We start from the raw sequence: 20,251 nt of genomic DNA on the forward strand, positions 1-20,251 counted from the left end.
AGGCTACTGGCTAAAAGTGCAAAAGCCCAGCAGTTACATCCAGCCCCTCTATGTAGACAACAAACACAGCAGGACAGTTTTGTCTCTGATTCTGCTGCGATAGCCCTGTGAATAACTGAACCTCAACCTGTCAGCCAACACTGGCAGTCTGGGGAGACATCAGTCCCACGATGGGAGAGCCCAGGCACCCCTCAGACTTCTGGCAAAGATGCTGAGAAGGATGAACTTCCCACCTTGTATTTCAAAAAACGTTTTATTTACAGTACTGTACATCTCCACCCCTGAGCTAGTGATTTCTTCCTCTGCCTGAGACCCAGCAAGCAGAATTTAAACACATTCCTGGCAAGGGACACAGGTGACATCCAAGCCAGCTCTGGAGCTGGCAGGGGTAGCACAGACATCTTACGTCAGGGCGAGGATTGCAGAAAGCCAACCCCACCTAATCCCTGACCCCACACTGCATCTCTGCAGCCCTCTCCAGCTCCTTAGGCTGAGACGCAGGCAGTAGCAGCAAACAGCACAGACCCACCTCTAACTCCAGCAGCCCCCCACAGCTGCTCCTACACTCCTCCAGCAGTCCCACTTCGCCCCCAGCATCTCCATTTTGTGCAGGTGTGTTTTGCTGGGCTGTTCCCCCATGAGCTGCAGGACAGCAGAGCTCTGTGGGCCAGCGCCTACCATCACCTCTAGGCAGCTGAATTCCAGAGGTGGTCCAGGGCTCCACTGGCTGCTGGGGCTCAGCTGAAGAAATAGGTGGAGTCTATTACTTTGTTCAGGTTGAATTCACCTGTGAGAAGCAAGGGAGGCCAGAGGTCAGAGCAGAGCCTGGTGGAGATGGGACAACTGGGAGAGAACTTGCCTAAGCCCAGCTTTTGCTTCCTGCATAGAACTGCTTGGGCTCATGCCATGCTGCAGAGTCTCAGAGGTCTTCCAGGAACTGATATCCATCCTGATTTATCTGGGCTATCTGGGGCAGTGGTAGGAACAGTGAGACAGATAACAGCAGCAGGGAAGGATGAGGGGAGTGCATGGCTCCAGTACAAACCATCACTGCCTCTGGGACAGACCACGACAGCTGCTCAGTGGCAAAGGCCAGCACTTTGCTGGGCTGCTTTATTTTGCAAAGGCAGAACAAAGGTTAGCCAGATGGTCTGGCAGAGGCATAGCCAAGAGATTAGGAGGAGTCAAGCTAACTAACTGCCTTAATCCCATTGCATGTATATCATCTAGATCCTGGTAATTACGATACTGAGAGTCTCAGTCCCAGCTCCAGGCAAACGTTTCGTGGTTGGAAACAGATGGGCAAAGAGCAGCAAGACAGTGGACAGCATGAGCTGGGTCAATCTGGGGGAAAATCCCAGGGGGAAAGCTGTGGGGAAGGCAGGGGCCATTTGCAGGGATGTTACAGGGGAAGGACTTCAGGAGCTGACTACATGAGCTCAGAGATTTTGGGGACCATTCCCCACCTCTCTCTCATTTCCAAACTTCCCCTGAGCTTTGCAGTCCGCATCCTGTGCTCCTACCTGTTTTGGGGACATTTGACAGCTGCTCCATCAGCTTCTTCTGCCAAAGGGCTCTGCTCTCTCTGTCAGGGCTGCGTGAACCAGATGGAAAGCAGTCAGCAAGGGGGAGGTCTGGGAGAACCTCCCTCCTCCACTCCCCAGTGTGGTATCTTGACAACAGGATTCACCTCTTCCAAAACACTGCACACCCCATGGCAGCAGGAGCCCAGATCCAAACACAGGCACTTCCCAGATCTGAGCATGTCTGCTTTCATTTGGCTCTGGTGGTGATAAATGAGGGTTGCACGCTGGGCCAAAGCAGTGCTCATCACCACCACTCCTTATTGCCTTGTTCAGTGTGGAAACCAAGGCACGTACATCACGGCCCACCCCAGGCCCACAGAAAGGTACAAGCACTGACTTCCACTTCAGTTCTGCAGCAAGAGGATGCAGATATACCTTGTGTTCCATGCTGAGATTTAAGACAACTCAGGTGTCAGTTGAGAAGGAAGCAGAACTTCCCTTGAGAGCAACCCCCAGACAGATGACACCACCTGGGAGCAGCAGGCACAGCAGCCCTGGGGTGTGGAATTAGCATGGATTGGAGAGTGAGGGCTGGATGCAAGCAGTACCTGCAGTAATTCTCCAGCATGAACTTGGACAGATCCTCCAGGATCTTCTGGCTGTGCAGAGCCACGAACTGCTGCCGACAGATCTGATCCAGGGAGCAATGGTGAGTTGCAGGTTAACAGGCGTTTTCCCCTCCTTTCCCTCAGTGCTTCTCAGCCAAGACAAGTCAGAGGTAAGAGGAGGGAAAGCAGTGGGCAAGAGTGAGAAGGCGGGGGGAATACTATCAGACAAAGCTGGAAGGAATCAGGTGGGAAGGAGAGGCTGACCCCCATTTATCAGTTCATTGCACAAAAGCCCTGGAGCACTTCAGAGGAGCCCAGGGCGAGACAGAGGCACTGACTCTGCTTCATGCAGTTTAGTGCTGATTCTGCCCTGCACCCAGCTGAAGGGTGTGAGGAGGGGGCCTGCAGCACCAGGAAGTCACCTGCAACCACCAGTAAGCATCCCAGGTTCACTATATGCTTGGGTAAGTAAAAGAGTCTATGGAGCAAAGCCCAGGGGAGGCAAGGGCTGGCAAGTGCCCAGAGGACAGATCAGCAAGATCACTGCTCACAAAGGATTTGGGAGGAGAATTTTACCTCGTTCATGATGTCCACAGTGAGTGCATGAGTCCAGTAGCAATCGTGGACTGAGACAAAGGTCAGACCCTGCCTGGGAGGCAGCAGAAAGGGCCATGAAGCAGTGCTGAGAGCTCCAGCTCTCTGCAATGATACCCTGCTGATGATCTCTCAGCAGGGCCCAGGCAAGAACCCTGCTCCCTACCTGAAGCAGTGCAGAGCTGTGAGCATCATGTGGGTCGAGTCCAGGGAATGGATGAAGTTGGGTGGGAAGGCGTTTTTCTGCTTCACTGTATCAGGCTTCCTGCAGCACAGAACAGGACAGGGGAGGAGCTGAGGCATGCCCAGGGCTCAAGATGTGAGCCAGGGCACAGCCAGCCAAGATTTGGGGTGATGGGGCAGCCCTGATGGGTCCCAGCTCCTCCAGCTGACTTTCCATGGCTCAGAGGAATACCAGGAGCTTTGGAACATCTTGGCAGGTTCCACTGATGGGAAGGTTTTATCCCCAGAGCACAGACTGGGGCAGCAGGGGCTCAGTGAGAACCATGGGTTCATACTTACTGGTTGTTGTTGCTGGAGTTTTTCACACTCAAGTTCTGCATGCTGCAAGTCAACTGCAGGGGGAGAGAAAGGTGATCAGCACTGCTGCTTACTTCTGGGAAGGGGAGCATGCCAACAAGGTATTCCACGCTCTGCAGGAAACATCTTTTCTGGATGGGGATGTTGGCAAGGCATTCCAGTCACTGTGGCAGCTGCCATTTCCCAGTGGCACTTTGCCTGCTTCCCCTCCAAAGGATGCTGGCAAGCATCCTTCACCCCTTCCCAGGGAGATGCTGATTCACTCCTGCAGGGGCTGAGAAGAGAGTTCCCGGAGGTGGGAGGCACCTGCCTGCTCCATCCCTACATGGCCAATGTGAGGCTGCAGGAGAGTGGCTGTGAGGATAGGATGAGACAGGATGGGGAGCCGTGAGTCAGTGCAGCAGTGTGTGGGAGGCGAGAGCAGCGAGACTGAATCACGCGAGCCCCGAGGAGGGCTGCTCAATGCAGAGAATGGGTCTGTGCCCCAGCTGCCTGAGTGGGATGGGAGCAGCAGATTCCTCAGCAGCACGCCCACACTCTCCAGTCTCTGTGACGAGGCTGGAGGATGTGCCTGCACACATGAATCCTATCTTCTCTGCAAGTTCACCTGCAGGCGATGCAAACTGGCTGGCCTCGCGCTGATTGCCTCGAGGTCTGCTCTGCTTTCTCTGCTCCTCATCACTGGGTGGAGGAACAACTTAGTCCCACCACCAGACACTCACCACAGTGGGCCTGATCCGATAGTAGGGCTGCACGATGGGGAGACCCAGCGGGGTGACCCACTCCACTGTCCGTCCTGACTGTGCAATGAGCTTGGCGCTCTCCGTCAGCCAGTTCTTGGGCCAAGGGAAGGAGAGAAGGAAGTGGCTCAAGTTAGTACATGCAGCTGAACGGACCTCATTCCCTCCCAGCACAAGTCCAAATTCCTGCCAGACTGAGTGTAGCTCTTATGGGGAGCCTGGTCCATCAATAGGCACAACCCCACACCTCTGGGCAGGGCCAGGACCCCATGGAGCTCCTTCCTTCCCTGGTCTTTCCATGGGTGGACTAGGGAAGAAGAAAAGGGAAAGAGAAGAGGCACCTTACCTGGATATCTCGAGTCGCTGAGAACATCTCCTTGATGCCATTAAACACCTGCTTTACGAGGTAGTGAGATGCCTCCCATAGGTACTCCTGCATAGACCAGAGGCAGAGTGAGGGGGAGGCAAAGGGGAAGCAAAAGATGCAAAGCAATGAGAGTTAGGGTAAGCTAAGAGAGCATCTGCCCTGTCTCAGTGGGTACAAGAAATGCTAGCAGGTCTCCAAGAGCTCTGCTAGAGACAAGGGGTCCACTTCCATAAGCAATGGCAGACAGCTCTCCCCCAGAGCCCTTCCTGCAGGAATGGGGGGTTCAGCTCTGCACATCCTTTTGCCAGCTCGGATTTGGGAAAATAAGGAGAGAGCAAGGGAGGAGGGAATGCCATGGTTTTGGGTAGTCCAGGTGCCTCTCCCAGCAGGGACTGGCTTGAGGAAAACACTGCTGGGAGGCTGTGGCATTCCTCTTACCTCAGGGAACTCAATCTCCTTCAGACGTTTCTCCATCTGCAGCCTCCCACCATAGCGTGTGACACCGTACACCACCGTCATCACCGTCTGCTTCACCACCTTGCGACCAATGAACCCTTCCAGCACCTGGGCAATTCTCAACCCTTCCTCGGCATCCTTCTTCCTAAACTCCTCCACCTGAGGAACAGAGTGCAGAGGGAGTCAGAGCCACACCAGTATGCTGGCCCAAGTCCCCTTTGTGGCTTGAGGTGTTTGAAGGACCCAGTGAGACCCCTTTTCCCCTCCCAAGCTGCATGCTGCCTTGCCTGAACTCCCATCACAACCTCTATGGCCCACTTTCACCTGCCCGGAGTAACAGATCACCTGCAGAGAGAACAAAGGGGCACCTGGATCTCACAGCCCACCGTGCTCACAGGAACCAGAGCCTTCTACTGCTGCCACGTAGCACCTCGGTGGTGCCAGGCATCACACAGACATGATGTTGCCACTGCAGCATAGGACTTGGGTTCTCCTGCCTCTACCACTCACCCTACACATGCCCCCCTTAGCCATCGGTGTGCTGCTGCCCTGTGAAACATGCAGATTCCCAGAAGGAAGAGACAGTGGAGTTTGGCTGGGCTCAGCACACTTCCCAGCAAGCTCATTTCATATCACATCTTGCCAAGAAAACTGACATCTTGGCAGCAGTGGCAAGGGCTGAATCCCTCCCTGCTCCCTCTTACCCAGCTCAAATGAAGAAACCCACTTAACCTGCAGGCCAGACAGCTGCTAATAAGAGATGAGGAACACTCTACACTTGATTTAAGTCAGAGCTGATGGGAGCAGAAATCCCACAGGACTTCTCAGGACAGATCTCCAGCCAGATCCCATTCCAGCTGACACAGTGATCCCTGTTCACAGATGGGGAGATCCTGCCTCCAATCAGCCCACATTCTCCCAGCCTTCTGTATGCTGGTCTCATCCCAAACCTTCTCCTCAGAAGCCTATGGGTCCAAAAGGACGTTTTCTCATGTCCCCATCACACCTCACCTGCTGGGCCACCGCACTGTAGACATCCTGAGGGACATTGCAGGGCATCAAATTGACAGAGATTGCACCTATGAGGTCCCGGCCAAGCGCTGCATAGTGCTGCAGACCATTGCAAGAGCCATCCTGTGTGTGGGAAGAGAGAGGGTGGAAGCAAGGTGTTAGCACAGGGATAGAGTCCTGCTCATCAGCACGCATACATCTCATCCACAGATGTGGAATACCAATGAAAAACCATGAAACTATGACAACTTCGGCTCTAAAGGGCTACTGCATTCCCCCCCCCCCACCCTTTTTGAGCAAGTTTGCAGCTGATCTCCAAGCAATGGCCAGGTCTATAACAGTTTCCATTTCAGTTCTATGTGGCTTTCCTGTCTGGGTCTCATCACTATCTTCTGCTGTCTATGGGGTTTTAAAAAACCCACAGAAACTCACAACCCACTGCCTCCCCACCCAGCAATTTTCTAAGAGAGAGCTCCATGGAAACACCAAAAAACTGCAAATTTGAAGAAAACAAATGTGTCTGGGATGCTAAAAGTGGCCCCACAAGCTGGCAGTCAAAACAGACCTCAGAACACTCAGGAGCAGGACTGGAGTCAGGCAGAGACAAGCTGAAGAACCCTCTGCAAGCCCTCAATTGACTCCGAAGCTCCAGCCATGCTGCTTCTGCATCCTTTTGACAGGAGAGAAACCCAGCTCCCAGCCAGCCCTTCCTAAAGCTGCAGTCAGACACACACAGATCAACTTGTCAAAGCAGCTGGCCTGATAGCCCACCTGGGACCAAGATCGGCCAGGATGAGACAAAAAGGACCTGAATGACAGCACAGGAAGGTCCTGTTGCCCCCAGGCAGCACCAGCAGAAACACTTCTCACAGAAGCCATGCTGCTGCTTCAGGTTGCCCCTGCACCCCCTGTGCTCAGGCTCTGCCTGGCCAAAGGCAGCCTGCAGCTGCTGGTAGGATCAGCTCTCATCTCTCCTCCTCCTTCCCCACACTGCAGTGCAGCAAGCAGGAGAACAGAGAACTGACAGTGCTTGGGCAGCCCTGCTGCTGCAGAAGAGCTGCCTCTATTAGCCAAGCACTGATGACTCAGGTGGAAACAGACTCCTGTGCCCTCCAGAAAAAGTCCTTGCTTGAATTCTATTAACTGCTCCCTCCACACACCCCCAGCTGCTCTCCTGATCTTCTGTTGTCATAAAAATATCATCAGAGCCCTTCAGCTGAGACGGTCTCACGTATATGACAGACCTGGCAGAATACATCCCCATTCTCCCCCCCCTACACCTCATTAGGGCCATCAGATCTTCTAACGAGATCAACATGGAAACCCCTCTCATGAGAAATAGAATTGATCACTGTCTCCCATGTAGCAGGGGGATTTATCAGGGCACCAGATGCAGGAGGCTGCTGCCTGTCCCCTTGCTTTTCCTCAGAGGTCCACACCTCCCATCTTTTGCTCCTGCAGAGCAGCTTGTCTCCAGCCATATCCCAAAAGGCTCCCAGTCCCCATCCCACAGCTGGATAAGATAGGACTGGCCTGGTTCCCACCCTGCAGGCATCTGTCAGCCAGCAATCTCCCAGACAGGCTGTTTGGCTCAAGGCAAGCAAAGCAGCATTGAACTGCACTGGTTCATTAATGGCTGCACGTAGCAGCCAGTTACTGGAGTTTTCAAATCAAGATACCTGTAGGCTGTGCTTCCATCCTTAGGAAAGCCTGGCCATGTTGTATGATAAATAATACAGCTGTATGCTTCTGCTCTGCCCTGAGCTCCCTGCCCTGTCCACTCTGCTCCTTGCTCAGCCACCCAGGCTGTGCACATCTGCTGGGCACCCACCTGGTGAACAGGGAAATGAGAGATGAAGGCAGCTGGATCTGGTGACCTCGAGGCTTTGGCAATTTCCATGCAGCACGCCAAGACTTGCCAGGGTTCGTCAGTGTTCATCCACCACTTCCTGCCCTGGGAACAGCAAAGCACACAGTAGGAGGAGGAGGCAGTGCTCTTGTCTGCAAAGGCAGCAGGTGAGCTCCTGGGCTCTTAGGAACACTGGGCAAGGCACCTCCTCTCACCATGCCTCCACCTCCCCAACACTTCATTGTGTTTTCAGACAGGAATTTGGTATTCAGGAAACTCTGCAACGCTTTTGCTTTGCTTTTGCTTTGCTTTTTCCCCTTGAAGCGTTATCTTTCAGAATGTTGCTTATTCAAAGCTCATCAGATTTCCATTACATTTTACTCCCTGGAAGCTATGCTAAACAAGAGGAACATTTAAAAGCCTCCTTTGAAATTAAAGAAAACGCTGATGCCCCTCAGCTATTTGGAACAATTGCTATTTGAGCTCAAAAAGGGTTGAACTTCCCTGCTTTTTCGTTAATCAGTTCAGCTGGGAGACTCCCAATCTGCTGAGGGTTGGCTGCAGCCCAAGCTTCTCCCCAGTGACTCTGAGTCCCACCACTCCACACGCACCGTGAGAGGGTGGTCAGCAGAGTCCAGGATCTCCTCCATGATTTCATTGGCATAATCCAAGCGCTCCTGCAAGGCATTCTTCTTCTTCAGCCCTGTGAGGTTAATGAGGTGGATCTTCAGCCAGTCGAGGCCCTTTGGCCCCAGAGGCCTTCCCTCTGCAAAGAGCAGGATGGCACGAGTGACATCGTTACCCAAGTGATTGAAATAAGGTGGACAAGGGTAAGTCCTGCCACGGAAATCCATGTTGTGAGGAAACCAAAACACTTTGTCCCTGACATAGTTGGCAATGGAGAGCTTATAGAGGGCATCCATGCGCAAACTGTGCATCTCAGCTGCCTTCTTCTTGCACAGCAACAACTCATGCTTCTGGGACTTGTGCAAGGCAGAGGAACTGCTGGGAGAGACAGGAGGCTTGGGGGCCTCAGAGACGGGTGGTGGGATGTCCAGCTTCTCATTGCCTTTGTCATTGAAGATGGAGATGATTATATCCAACACTGGCTGGTTAATCTTCCATGCACAGTTGCCCAGCTGGTTCAAGGCATCCAGCACGGGGTGGAGGTTCACCTGAGGACACTGGTCCAAGAGCTGCTGGTGCTGGATGGCCCCATCCACGTAACGCATCAGTTTGGTGTCACTCAGGACAAAGGCACCGAAGTGTGGGGAGGTCCAGGGGACAGGGGGGCACAGCATGGGTATGGCAGAGGAGTTAAAGGTCAGCATGGTCTCTGCAGCGTCTGACACAATCTGGGAGAAAATGGGATGGGGCTTTATCAGCCCAACCTGGAGGAGAGAATCAAGAAGCGAAGGTCAGCAGCAGAAGAGTCATGGGAAAGCCTGGAAGAACGCACGGTCGAGTCCCTAACTGCATAACAAACACACTGATCCACTGTTTGTACAGAACCAGATGCTCCTTAAAATCTCTGAGAAAGAAAGGCATGGGGAAGGGAAAAGGGTCCTTCGAGGACTCAGCATGATGATCTGCACTGTCCCAAAGCCCCCCCCAAGGGATGAGGCTTACCTGCCAGCTGCTGCGGAAGGAGTAGATGTGGTAGAGGACAGGGATAAGCTTGGATGGTAGGCGAGGGTTAAGGGTGTTCCTGGGCACCTTGACAGCATGCACCAGGATCTCCAGCAAGTACATTCCCAGGCGCATCAGGAGCACATACGGCCAGCTGCAGTCCTTTAAGTTCAGGGAAGGCCCATAGCCTGCTTCTGCCACCAGTTTCTCCCAGTACTCCCGTGGCAAGTACTCACTAGGCTGGGAGAGGAAAAATCAGGTCAGGTTGATCTCTGTACCACGAGCATGGCTCTGAGAAAGACTCTGCTGCCCCTGTGACCCAGTGAGTCCCTGCCTCATAGTTCTTATGGGCTCTGCAGCATCAGAATCTGGACTTTGAGCACGTGAAAATACACAAACCATCCAACCCCACCTCCACTCTGAAACCCATGGGCCCCAAGAGAACCCCTCTCCCAGGAGAGCCTACCTGGCTATCCTTTGCCAGCAGGTGGATATAGTTCTTGTAGATCTCCTGCACCTTCTCGAGCTGACCACTGTGCAGCTTCCTCTGGGTGAGGTATCTGTTGTAGACTTTGGAGCCAAGCTCCCTGGCTAAAACAGCCAGGGATTCTCCTTGTGGAGAAAGGCTGTTGAGAATCTGAGAAAGGGGAAGGCAAAGAGGGACTTAAGGAGAGAGGAAGAGAAAAACGGAGCAGAAAGACAAAGTAGGAGTTAAAGTTCCTGTATGGGGAACACAGAAAGATGCTGATTCCCATGATGCTGAGCAGATGAGGAAGAAAATGTGGTCAGATCAGAGGAGAGCTGCTCTGTCTGCTCAGCACAGGGTGCAGGCAGGGCCTGTACCTAATAACTTGAGTAAACCTTGAGATTCATGCTCTGTTTCTGCACTGTGGTAGCCCTAGGGTTGCCCAGGAGGCCCCATTCCTAAATCTCAGTGGGGTCAGGGCAGGGTCTTACCTGCATCATGATGTCCACGTACTCCTCATCAGGCAGCAGACACAGGTAGGGGTAGAGAACGCTGTGCCCTGACATTGTCTTGACCTGGGACATGTTGTGCTTTGACTTCTGCAGGGCCTGAAGAATGGCACCACGCCACTGAGAACGAAAGGTGGCCAACTGCTGGCGCTACACAAGAAATGGCAGCAAAACAGTCACGCTGTGGTGAGAGTGCATCACCAGGAAACTGACCCACTTTAAGGGAACGGCCCCTGCAGGTCTTCCCCACAGATCCCTGTGGACTGAAGTGCCCTCCACTTCTTCAGACACCCCAATATTTACCGCTTTGATGGCTTGTGGAGTCAGAGGTTTGGTTGACTCCACTGACTCGATGGTTATGGTGCTGTTCAGCTCCATCTCCAGCTGCTGCTGGAAGCGCTCCCTCAGCTCCTGCACAGTGAAATCCAGCTTGGGATACGACACCATCTTCTCCTGCAACAAGAGTGAGGCAGTAAGTACCAAAAGCCAGAGGAAGGGAAGATATTACAGTCCTGTGCTGGACCCGAATGCATCCAGAGGACATCTGTGAACACCATTTGGCCAGCTCCAACAACTCCCCACGCAGCAGAAATATCCCTGAGCTCAGTGGCTTACCTCAGAGTAGAAGTTCTTGAGCAAAGCAGTCTTGCAGATCTCGGGTTTGGGTGGAGGGGGCAGCTGGTAGTCAGGCTGGATAATCCTGATGGCCTTCAGCACCATCTCCTTCTCATCTCCCTCAAACAGGCACTTTTGGAAGAGCTCATCCACGTGGAAACCATCTTTCTTCAGGTGCTGCACACACCTGAGGAGAGGCAGATGAGACAGGATGTGTGCACGTTGATAGAAACCAGCATACAACGAGGCAAGGAACGAAGTTTATAAACAGAAGACTAAGCATGGGGAAAACATGTTGATGCTCCCTCTTCAGGATCCAAAGGCCTTGCCTGTATCAGGCTTTTCCTTCCTCACTTTTGCCCTAAACAGTGTCACTTGGGCCCACATGAGACACAGTACAGGGCAAGTCTTGTGGCAACTTGAACCTCATTGAGCTGACGCCTGCCCAGAACCAGACAGCAGGGAGAGCACTGCAGTAATGGGCATAATGGGAAACCTGCAGCACACCAGCTCTCCCTGCCTGCCACATGCAGCCAGACACCAGGAAACAGCTCTCCAGGCTGCAGGAGCTGCTTGGGGTGGGAGCTGCCTCCAGAGTACAGCCTGTCCTTGACAAGGTCACCAGCCTCAGGTTACAGCCATCAGTCATCCACCTCCTCCAGCCCACAGTGCTGCTGAGCAGGCAGCTTTCACCTTCACACATGGATGGGGAGACTGATCTCTACTGCCTCTGTGAGATAAAAGAAAAATGAAAGATGCTGCCATGCTGCTTCCCCCATCCTTAAACACTCCTCCTATCCCCACTAGCCTGGTCCAACACAAGGGGATGCAAGGTTCTGGTTACAGCCTGGCCAAAAGGGCAGAGAACAACTGCTGCCACAGGCAGACTGGCCCATTCTGACTTCAGACTGGGAGAGCATATGGGAGAACTCAAACACAAACACAGCACCAGCAAATAGAGTTGTGTGGAAACATACACACACCTTGGTGAGGCTTGCAGCTGGCAAATCTCTGCAGATGTGCTATAAATATTTGCCTCCTGACAATCCTACAGGTTTACTGCTGTACTTACGCAACACTCACATACCTAAGCAGAAAAATCAATGCAAGTCTCTTCTAGACCAGCTGACTTGAAAGTCATTCACTCAGAGGCTGAGATTTCACTGGCTACCTTCAGCTCTTCAGTTTGGGTCCACAAAACCTATCTGAATCTCCTGGTTACACTCGTGCAGAGAACTGGAAGCCTACAAAAACCCGCTGTCTGGCTCATCCTACCAGGAAATACCAACTCCACCAGAATGGATGGAGGAGTTATTCCTACTGGACATTGATGGAGTGCCAAACGGGACAAACATCCCCACCACAATGGGTGCAGGACCAAGGGGCACCTGATTGGACAGGGGGCTGCTCACAGCCCACTGGCAGCAGGTACAGCTCTGTCCAGAAGTCAGGCTGTTTTCATTTACCACGAGATCTTGGACAAACTCTTAATCTGGGGTGGTGAAAACAGTTCAGAGAGTTATTCCTGACCAACCCCTTAACCTGGCCACGAGAACCATGCCACAGCATCCAGACATGCACACAGCAAGGCAGGCTTTCCCTACCCTGAGCCAGTGCCTCCTGTCCCCATTTCGTGCCCTCGTGGCACAGCGGAGCTGCAGAGATGTTGCCCAGGGCAGGAGAAGTGCATTACCTCCAGATGGCTTTGGTGGATGCCTGGCTCTGTGTCATGCACTCCAGCAGTACTGCATAGGAGTCCAGGTTGGGCCGCAGGCTGATGGACTCCAGCATGGAAAACAGATGGATGACACGGTGCAAGCAGCCCTGTGGATGAGAAGGGATGGAGGATGTGGAAACAGACACCAGCAGCACCAAATCACAGCTTCACCCCCCCCTCTGCTCCTTCTCCAGTTGAGTCACATCCATACTACCCCACCCCTTTCCTCTCCTCAAAACCAGCTCAAAGGGATCAGTGGTCTCAGCCCAGCTCTGTCCATCCCAGCAAAAACTGCTGAAGGCAGATGTGACAAACACAGAAATCATACTGCAACTACTGATTCTACAAGTGTGGTGCTCTTCCACCTGAGCCAGCACACCTCTGGCCTTGCCATTCAGAAAGCCTGGCACCAAAGGGCCAAGACGAACCAAGACAAGGGCAGCAGAAGACCCCCAGAGCTCCATACCTTCCTTGCCCAGCCACGCATCACGACGTTGTATGCATCAACATTCAAAAGTTTCCTTTTCATGGGGTTGCTGTGATACAGTAGGAGCAACTTCTCAGCCTCCTCTGGCTGCTGTAAGTACAGGAGGCACTCAAGATTAGACTGGTTGGTCTGCTGCATGATCTTGCGCTGGCTGCTCCTATCCTCATGCACACGTTGAGGCTTCTGTGCTTTCACATCTTGCTTCATTTCTTCCACCCTGGGCTTATGGTAGGTGTTAGCACTGCTGGGACCAGCGTGGCTCTGGTTTCTGGAAGTACTTGCTGTAGCCTTTGGGCTCTTCTGGCTCTTCTTGGATTTGGCTTTGGATTTGGTCTTTGTCTTTGCCTTTGCTTTCACCTTTGTCTTCACCTTGACTTTTGTTTTGACCTTGGGCTGGCCCTCTGGAGTCATCTGGGAGGCTGCAATAGACAGCTTCTTCTCCACCTTCAGCTGCCGGATGTACATTTCCTTCTTCAGCTTTTCTGTCCAGCTGCTGGACTGTTTGGGGACCAGGTGCTCCACTGCTGTACGGGCATCCACTACTTTCTGCAGCGGGTTGTGGTGCCTGTCACTCTGCACTGGTGCCAGTTCCACTTTGTTGATGGTCACCTCTGGGATGTTACTGGTTTGGAGTTGTTTCACTCGAGCTTTCAGTACTGCCAGGAAACACAGCCAGGACAGAGATGAAGAGATGTGAGACAGAAGAGAAGACCGGGTCCTACCCTAACACTTCACTTCTGGCAGAAACATGCTTGGGAATGAGGTGATGAAGAAGGCCACGCAAAGGCTTCCTCCCTTCTTAACCAACCCACCCACCCCAGCAGCTCCCAGAAATCAGCTGCTCTGATCACATCCTTCTGGGAACCACCTATGAACTGTGGTTTGCCCCAGCATCCAGGGGAAATGAAAAATGTCCCAGCAAGGGAAAAAGCAACGGCTCCTACCTTCATCGAGCCAGAGCTCACTCTGGGTCAATCTGCAGGGCCCTCCTATGGCCTAGGAACGAATTCTCTACAACCCCTTAAGACCACCCAGGATTCGCATGGCAGCTCAATGCTCTCTGGGGGCCTTGGGACAGGACAGGACTTGCTCAGGGAGGTCAGCAACTCTGCCTCACATCCTTCAGCAGGTCACGAGCATTTCCAACCCCCCGCCCCCCACTCAGGGCACCGAATGAGGGAGAGCCCCGCAGCTCTTCTAAATATCCCCTGCTCACCTTCCAGCAGCTCCGTCCTCTCACAGATGGCGTTTCTCCTCGCCTTCTCCTTGGCGCTGGCTGAGGAGTAACACCTGAGGACGCTCCATGGGATCCCTACAGCAGAAAGACGCAGCGTGGAACGGTGAGAGGAGGCCTCCCATCGCTACCACATCACAGCCGGACCCCGACGGGACGGCGGGGCCTCCTCACAACCGCCGGCCTAGGCCCCGAGCCGGCCCCGAGCAGCCCCACCAGCATCCTCAAGCCCCGATCTGCCTCGGCTGCACCCACCCGCCCGCTCCCCTCTCCCCCCAGCCCCGTTCCCGGCTCCTCACCGCCTCCCCTCAGCCGGGCCGGGCCCAGCAGCGCCGCCCGCAGCCGCAGCAGCGCCATGCTGCCCCGCTACGCCGCCATGCCGCACCGCCCGCCCTCACTGCGCAGGCGCGGCGCGCGGCCTGCCGGGAGCGGTAGTTCCAGTCCGCACCACAACTCCCATAATGCACCGCGGCAGCTCAGTTCCCGTCCCCTCCTCCCCCCGCGCACCCCCTGGCGGCCGCGGGTCGGGCGGTGCGACCCGACGGGGCGGGTGCGGAACGGGGGCGCGGCAGAGCGCGGGGCGGGCGCGGAACGGGGAGGGCCCGGCTCGGTTCGCACACGGAGTGTTCCCTGCGCCCGTGATGCTGCTCGGGGAGCCGGGAAGGGACCTCGGGGCTGTGCTGGGACGGCTGCTCTGCGCTGCTGTCCGCGCCCACGGGGAAACCGAGCCCTGAAGCGAGACCGGAGGATGAGGACACCAGGAAGGAGGGCACCGAAACCCTTCGGGAGCCTTCCAGAAGCGGACCGGGAGCGAAACGGACGCAGAGACGGCCGTCGGGTTACCCCGACTCGCACGGATTTATGAATGAGACACCCCGCCCCTCGGCCCCGCCCCGCCCCGCCCATTGACCGCCGCTGCTGCCGCCCGCGCCGTCGGGGCCGCTCGCCGGTGGCCGCGGCCATGGCCCGGAGCCGCGCAGCGACGCGCTGTGCCCCACCGCCCGCCCGGCGCCCGCCGCCATGAGGCGCGGGGGCCCCGCCGCTCTCGCCGCCTGCCTCGCTGGGGCGCTCGCCGTGCTGGCGGGGCCGGGACCGGGCAGCTCCGTCTGGAGCGGCCGGCGACCCCCCCGCAGCTACGGGCATCTGGAAGGCGACGTGCGCTGCCGGCGGCTCTTCTCCGCCACCCGCTTCTTCCTGAGCATCGACGGCGGCGGCGGAGTGGAGGGGACGCGCTGGAGGGAGCGGCCGGGCAGTGAGTGGGGTCGGGGTCGGGACGGGGGCCGGGACCGGGGCCGCCCCTTCCTCAACGGGTCTCGGAGCCGAGCTCCGACGGATCGCGGAGAGCCGGGTCCCGCTCTGCCGCTGTTTTCCAACCTCGCCGCATTAGAGCGGGGTCGGGGGCTGCGCCGTATCCTCCGTGGGCAGCGTCACGGGTCCCGCGTCCCGGCGTTGGTTGGGGACAGCCCTGTCCGAAGCCGCCGGACCCCGCTGCCCCGGGGGCTTAAGCTGGAACGGCTGCTGGATCCCTCTCAGCCCGGAGTCAGCGGGTGAAACTGACACCACTGTCCTGCAGGGACCCGGTGTCACTTTGCCAGCTCTGCCCAGTGCCAGTGGGGACCTGGGAGTCTCTCATCCCCTCATCTGATGCCATCAGCAGATAACTGTCTGCGTTTGGGGTTATCCACGTTCAGAGTGAGCCAAGGGGATCCATCGCCATCATCCCCCATCAGTGTCATGGGAAGGCGAAGGGCTGAGGAGGAGGAGGGCTGGAAAGGGCTTGGGGGCGATGCTGCTCCCCTCCCAGGGGCCATGAGGGGAGGGGACCACGGGGTGTCCTATTGCAGTCAGAGTTGCTGGAGGCATTTGGGAGCAGTGCAGGTCCCTGGGAGGTCCCTGGGAGCTGCCTGGGGTCTGCATGCTGGTGCTCAGCCTGATAGAGTCCAAGCCCTGCAAGCAGGGATTCAGCTGGGACAGCACCAGTGATGACGTGTGACCCAAGAGCACAGCCCACCTCTGTCTCACATCAGAGAGGATGTCACCCACCTTACTGTGCTCAGCTGCAGTGGGAATGAGCCCAGCCCAACCGGGACAGCTGCTCATGGGGAACCCTGTTGTGGTACCAAGAGCTGCTGGGAGCCCAGGCAGGCATGCTGCCAGCTCCCCCACGCCTTCCCTTGGCCGTGTGGCAATAGGGCCTGGCAGGTTCCAGGCTGTCACATCAGGCTCACTCTGATTATTGGAGCTGCAGGTAACCTGTGCCTGGGTTGGGCTCGGGTTCTGCTCCCCAGCCTTCCTGGCAGCCATCAGCCCAGCCCTTCCAGTGGCTGGAATTGAGCTTCCCCTCCTTGTGCCCCACACCCGGCCCAGGGCTGGTCTGGAGCCCTCTGAGGGGCTGAGGGCTGCTTTCTGAGGTTCCTGCCTGGCCCCATCACAGCCTGCACGGAGCTGAGCATTTCCCTGGGTACCCATCAGCAAAGCGTGGCTGTGCCCTACTGAGCACTGGGAATAGCAAAGCGGGGTTATTTTTAGAGAAGCAAAAGTCCTTTGGTATAAATAGCAGCAGCTCCAGACAGCGATAAACTGAGATGGATTTGCAGGCATTTTCTCAGCCTTTCCCCACGGCTGCCTGTTAATGGCTTTGCTGTGCTGGGACGTGCTGGACCACACCACGTGTGCTGGTGGCTGGGCTGAACGTCCCCCCTCAGTATCATCCTGTAGCACTCAGCACCGAGCTCTGCACAGCACTCAGCTTGTCCTTGTGCCATATCCAGCCCCATTCTCTCCCAGCAGCATCACAGTGGCCCCGTGGAGGCGATGCCTCAGCCTGCAGTGGGTGGGTGAGGCCTTGCAAAAGACCCTGCCCAGAGGCTGTTGCACTCTATGTGCTGTGAGCCACGCAAAGCCTCTGCGTGTCCTCATCCCCATCAGTGGGGCCGTGGGGCTCCCCACGTCCAGCAGGGATGGGGTCAGTCTGACGGCTCTCGTTGGCGCAGAGGAAGAGAGGGAGGAAGAATCCAGAGAGTTCCTGGCATTGTTCTGGGTGTTTCCACGCTAAAATCCACCTGGTCTGACCACATGCCTTTCCCATTAGCGGCTCTGACCGAGATCCACGGGCTGGGTGCACGCACCTTTAGTCGAGCCCTGCTGTGGGGCCAAGCCCAGGGCTGCTGCATCCTGCAGTCCCCACCCAGGTCCCCATATCCGTGCTGGTCCCAGCCAGGCAAGCAGCACTGGTGGGCATAGGCAGCGCCCCCAGCAATGGGATGAGTGGCCAAGGAGCCGGGCTGAGTCCCTGGGGCTTCACAGCATGCGTTGGGCAGAGGCTCAGCTGCTGACTGAGGGAGAACAACCGTGAGGTGAACAGGGGGCAAAGGCTGACAGTTACTTCCAGGCACGTGGAGCTGCGGCTTGGCCTCATTCCAGCAGAGCTCTGCTCCCAGGGGCAGCCGGGCACAAGGGAGGATGGGAATAAAGGGTAAACCCTGCTGGATGATGGGGTTCTCCCTCCAACACGCAGCCCTTGCTCCCCACCATCCCTCCATTGGGACAGCATCCATCCCTCCATCTCCCCCGGCTCCTGCACCGGGTGAGGTTCCGCAGTGGCAGTTTGTGGGGTCGATGGTGCCGTCCCTCTGCGGTGGCACTTTGTGGGCAGCCGGGGAGGGGGTCCTTTCGGGAGGCGGCCCATCTCACTGCAGCGCTTCCATAACCCCGCAGGCATCGTCGAGATCCGGTCGGTGCGTGTCGGAGTCGTGGCCATCCGAGCGGTGCACACCGGCTTCTACCTGGCCATGAACAAGCAGGGGCAGCTCTACGGGTCGGTAGGTCAGGCACTGCATCCCGGGGCCGGCAATGGAGGTGCGGGGCAGAGCCGAAACGGGGCCGGTATCCACTCTGCTCCCCCTACACCCCATAGGGGACGGCACCCGCGGAGCCCTCACCCCGCTCACCCCCTTCCCTCCTCTGCCAGAAGGAGTTCAGCCCCAACTGCAAGTTCACGGAGCGCATTGAGGAGAACGGCTACAACACCTACGCCTCGCTGCGCTGGCGGCACCGGGGCCGCCCCATGTTCCTCTCCCTCAATAGCAAAGGGAGGCCGCGGCGAGGGGGCAAGACGCGCCGGCAGCACCTCTCCACCCACTTCCTCCCCATGCTCGTCAGCTGAGCCCCGCAGCGTTGGCTCCTGGACAGCCCTATAGAGCAAGAAAAAATGAGGGGAAAAAAAGGCTATGTTATATATGTACATATCTATCTATCTATTGCTATTTATTGTTTTGGGTTTTTTTTTTTTTTAACTGGAGGGTGGATGTGGATGGCAAAAGGTCCAGACTCAGCACGCAGAGCCATGCTGGGGCTCTGCTCGGTGTCCCTCCACGCATCCAACCTGAGGCACGCACCCACTATGGGTGGAGCTGATGCTATCCTGGCCTCCTGCCCTGCTGACAGCATCTCCGCAAGGGGAGAGCGGCCGTGGGGCTGGGAGATGCTGGGGGCTGTGTTTGATTGGTGTCTGAGCACTCGTGGAAATTAAAGCTGTGTTCATGGCAAGGGGCGGCAAGTCGTTGCAGTGCGATGCTGGTGCTCGTGGGCTCCTTCAGCCTCGAGGTGCTGCCCTGGGTTGGGAGATACAGACCTTGGCATCCTCCCTCCTCTTCCAACCCCACACCTGAGTGGGTGGGCAAGGAGTTGCTCGGCTCCAAATCTAACCCTAAGAAAAAGCAGCAAGTGGTGTTTCAGGGATGGAACGGGAGGAAATGGCCGTGGGAGGGGAGAGCCCTGCATGCCAGGCTGCTGTGGGGTGAAGGTGCACGAGGTGAGCTGAGGGAATGGCATGGCTGCATCCCGGATGAGCACCCCCTGTGGTGCTGAGGCTGCGGCCCCACTCTGCTCCCTTCCAGCAGATGGGGATGGAGTTGGGTACCGGGAGGTGATTCCAAGAGCATCACCCTGGGCACCACGGCCAGGAATAGCGCCCATTCCTCCCAGCCAGGCCACGTTCCTGCAGTGCCTGCTGAGCCTCGCTGTGAGAGGCACCGCAGCGTGGTCACTGTGTCACATCAGATGTGAGCGATGGCCTGAGCTCAAACCACCAAACTCGTTCCATTTCTTACCAAACCAGCTCCTAGTGAGCCTGTGGCAGGAGGGAGCAACCACTGCAGCAGCTGCTGGGACTGCAGCGGGCACCAGACCCCGACCCCAGGAGCTGCAGCACCCATATGCTTCACTTCACCCATTGGAAGCCCACCTCGAGCATCTCACGCGTGGGCACAAACTGTATTGGTACCTCCTTGCCTTTGGGATCCCTCTGCCACCACCACCTGCTGCTCCTGAGCCTGGGATCTCAGCAGCAGAAGCTCCCGGCTCGACCTCTGGCACAGGATGAGCCCTTACCCAGATATACCAGTCCTGAGATAAACCCTTGTCCCAGAGGCATCCGCCTGCAAGATCAAAGCAGCTGCAGCCTGGTTGAGCTGGCAGAGCCAATGACAAAAACATTCCAGGGCAATGGCTCAGTGCCTGCCGTGCCTCCTCACTGCCAGCCCCCAACAGCTCTGGCAAATGGCACTGAAGTTTCCTCCAACAAACCTTCCCTTTTATTCTGAAACGGTTCAAGAAATGCCACACACCACCTCCCCCCTCCCGTGGGGAGGTATAGCCCTTCTTAGGAAGCTCTGGGACCTGGGCAGGTCTGCTCAGTGCTGGATCCACACTGATTTGCTCCACGGTTCTGCCACTGTGTGCCCATTCTGTGACACCAGCAGGGCAGAGTCCGGCTGTCCCTGCAGGGTCAGCAGCTCCTCCGTGTCACAGCCCCAGCCTCTTCCTGCTGGGCTCCCATCAGCCACATCTGAGCTCGAGTCATCAGAGACAAACAAGTGCAAGAGCTTAGGGTAGGCGTTGGG

The 20,251-nt window shown here is 56.3% G+C and overlaps 2 protein-coding genes across 10 annotated transcripts; one reads left to right on the top strand and one right to left on the bottom strand.

The window, feature by feature from the left end:
* Window positions 1-234: 234 nt before the first annotated feature.
* On the bottom strand, window positions 235-14,744 carry POLRMT (RNA polymerase mitochondrial). 4 transcript variants are annotated; one of them, XM_418204.8, is made up of 21 exons: window positions 14,648-14,744; window positions 14,331-14,426; window positions 13,094-13,770; window positions 12,604-12,734; window positions 10,911-11,097; window positions 10,599-10,748; window positions 10,278-10,445; window positions 9,787-9,957; window positions 9,321-9,560; window positions 8,303-9,082; window positions 7,674-7,796; window positions 5,843-5,965; window positions 4,814-4,990; window positions 4,355-4,441; window positions 3,991-4,104; window positions 3,251-3,303; window positions 2,895-2,993; window positions 2,711-2,783; window positions 2,135-2,217; window positions 1,524-1,594; window positions 235-787 (listed from the first exon to the last, which is right to left on the bottom strand). In XM_418204.8, exons 1-21 carry the CDS (start codon window positions 14,703-14,705, stop codon window positions 738-740), a joined length of 3,711 nt encoding a protein of 1,236 aa, XP_418204.3. In that variant the 5' UTR covers window positions 14,706-14,744; the 3' UTR covers window positions 235-737. The 4 variants fall into 4 exon arrangements, 3 of the variants coding, with proteins under 3 accessions (XP_418204.3, XP_040509639.1, XP_015155490.1); XR_005842149.2 differs by lacking the exon at window positions 235-787 and having other exon boundaries at window positions 1,522-1,594; window positions 2,711-2,779; XM_040653705.2 differs by lacking the exons at window positions 235-787; window positions 1,524-1,594 and having other exon boundaries at window positions 2,155-2,280.
* Window positions 14,745-14,930: 186 nt separating this feature from the next.
* On the top strand, window positions 14,931-18,591 carry FGF22 (fibroblast growth factor 22). 6 transcript variants are annotated; one of them, XM_025144440.3, is made up of 3 exons: window positions 14,931-15,600; window positions 18,066-18,169; window positions 18,265-18,591. In XM_025144440.3, exons 1-3 carry the CDS (start codon window positions 15,369-15,371, stop codon window positions 18,511-18,513), a joined length of 585 nt encoding a protein of 194 aa, XP_025000208.1. In that variant the 5' UTR covers window positions 14,931-15,368; the 3' UTR covers window positions 18,514-18,591. The 6 variants fall into 6 exon arrangements, with proteins under 6 accessions (XP_025000208.1, XP_025000209.1, XP_025000210.1 ...); XM_025144441.3 differs by having other exon boundaries at window positions 18,319-18,591; XM_025144442.3 differs by having other exon boundaries at window positions 18,322-18,591.
* Window positions 18,592-20,251: the final 1,660 nt, after the last annotated feature.

The sequence above is a fragment of the Gallus gallus genome, chromosome 28, assembly GCF_016699485.2.
Source record: "Gallus gallus isolate bGalGal1 chromosome 28, bGalGal1.mat.broiler.GRCg7b, whole genome shotgun sequence".
In the NCBI taxonomy this organism is placed as follows: domain Eukaryota; kingdom Metazoa; phylum Chordata; class Aves; order Galliformes; family Phasianidae; genus Gallus; species Gallus gallus.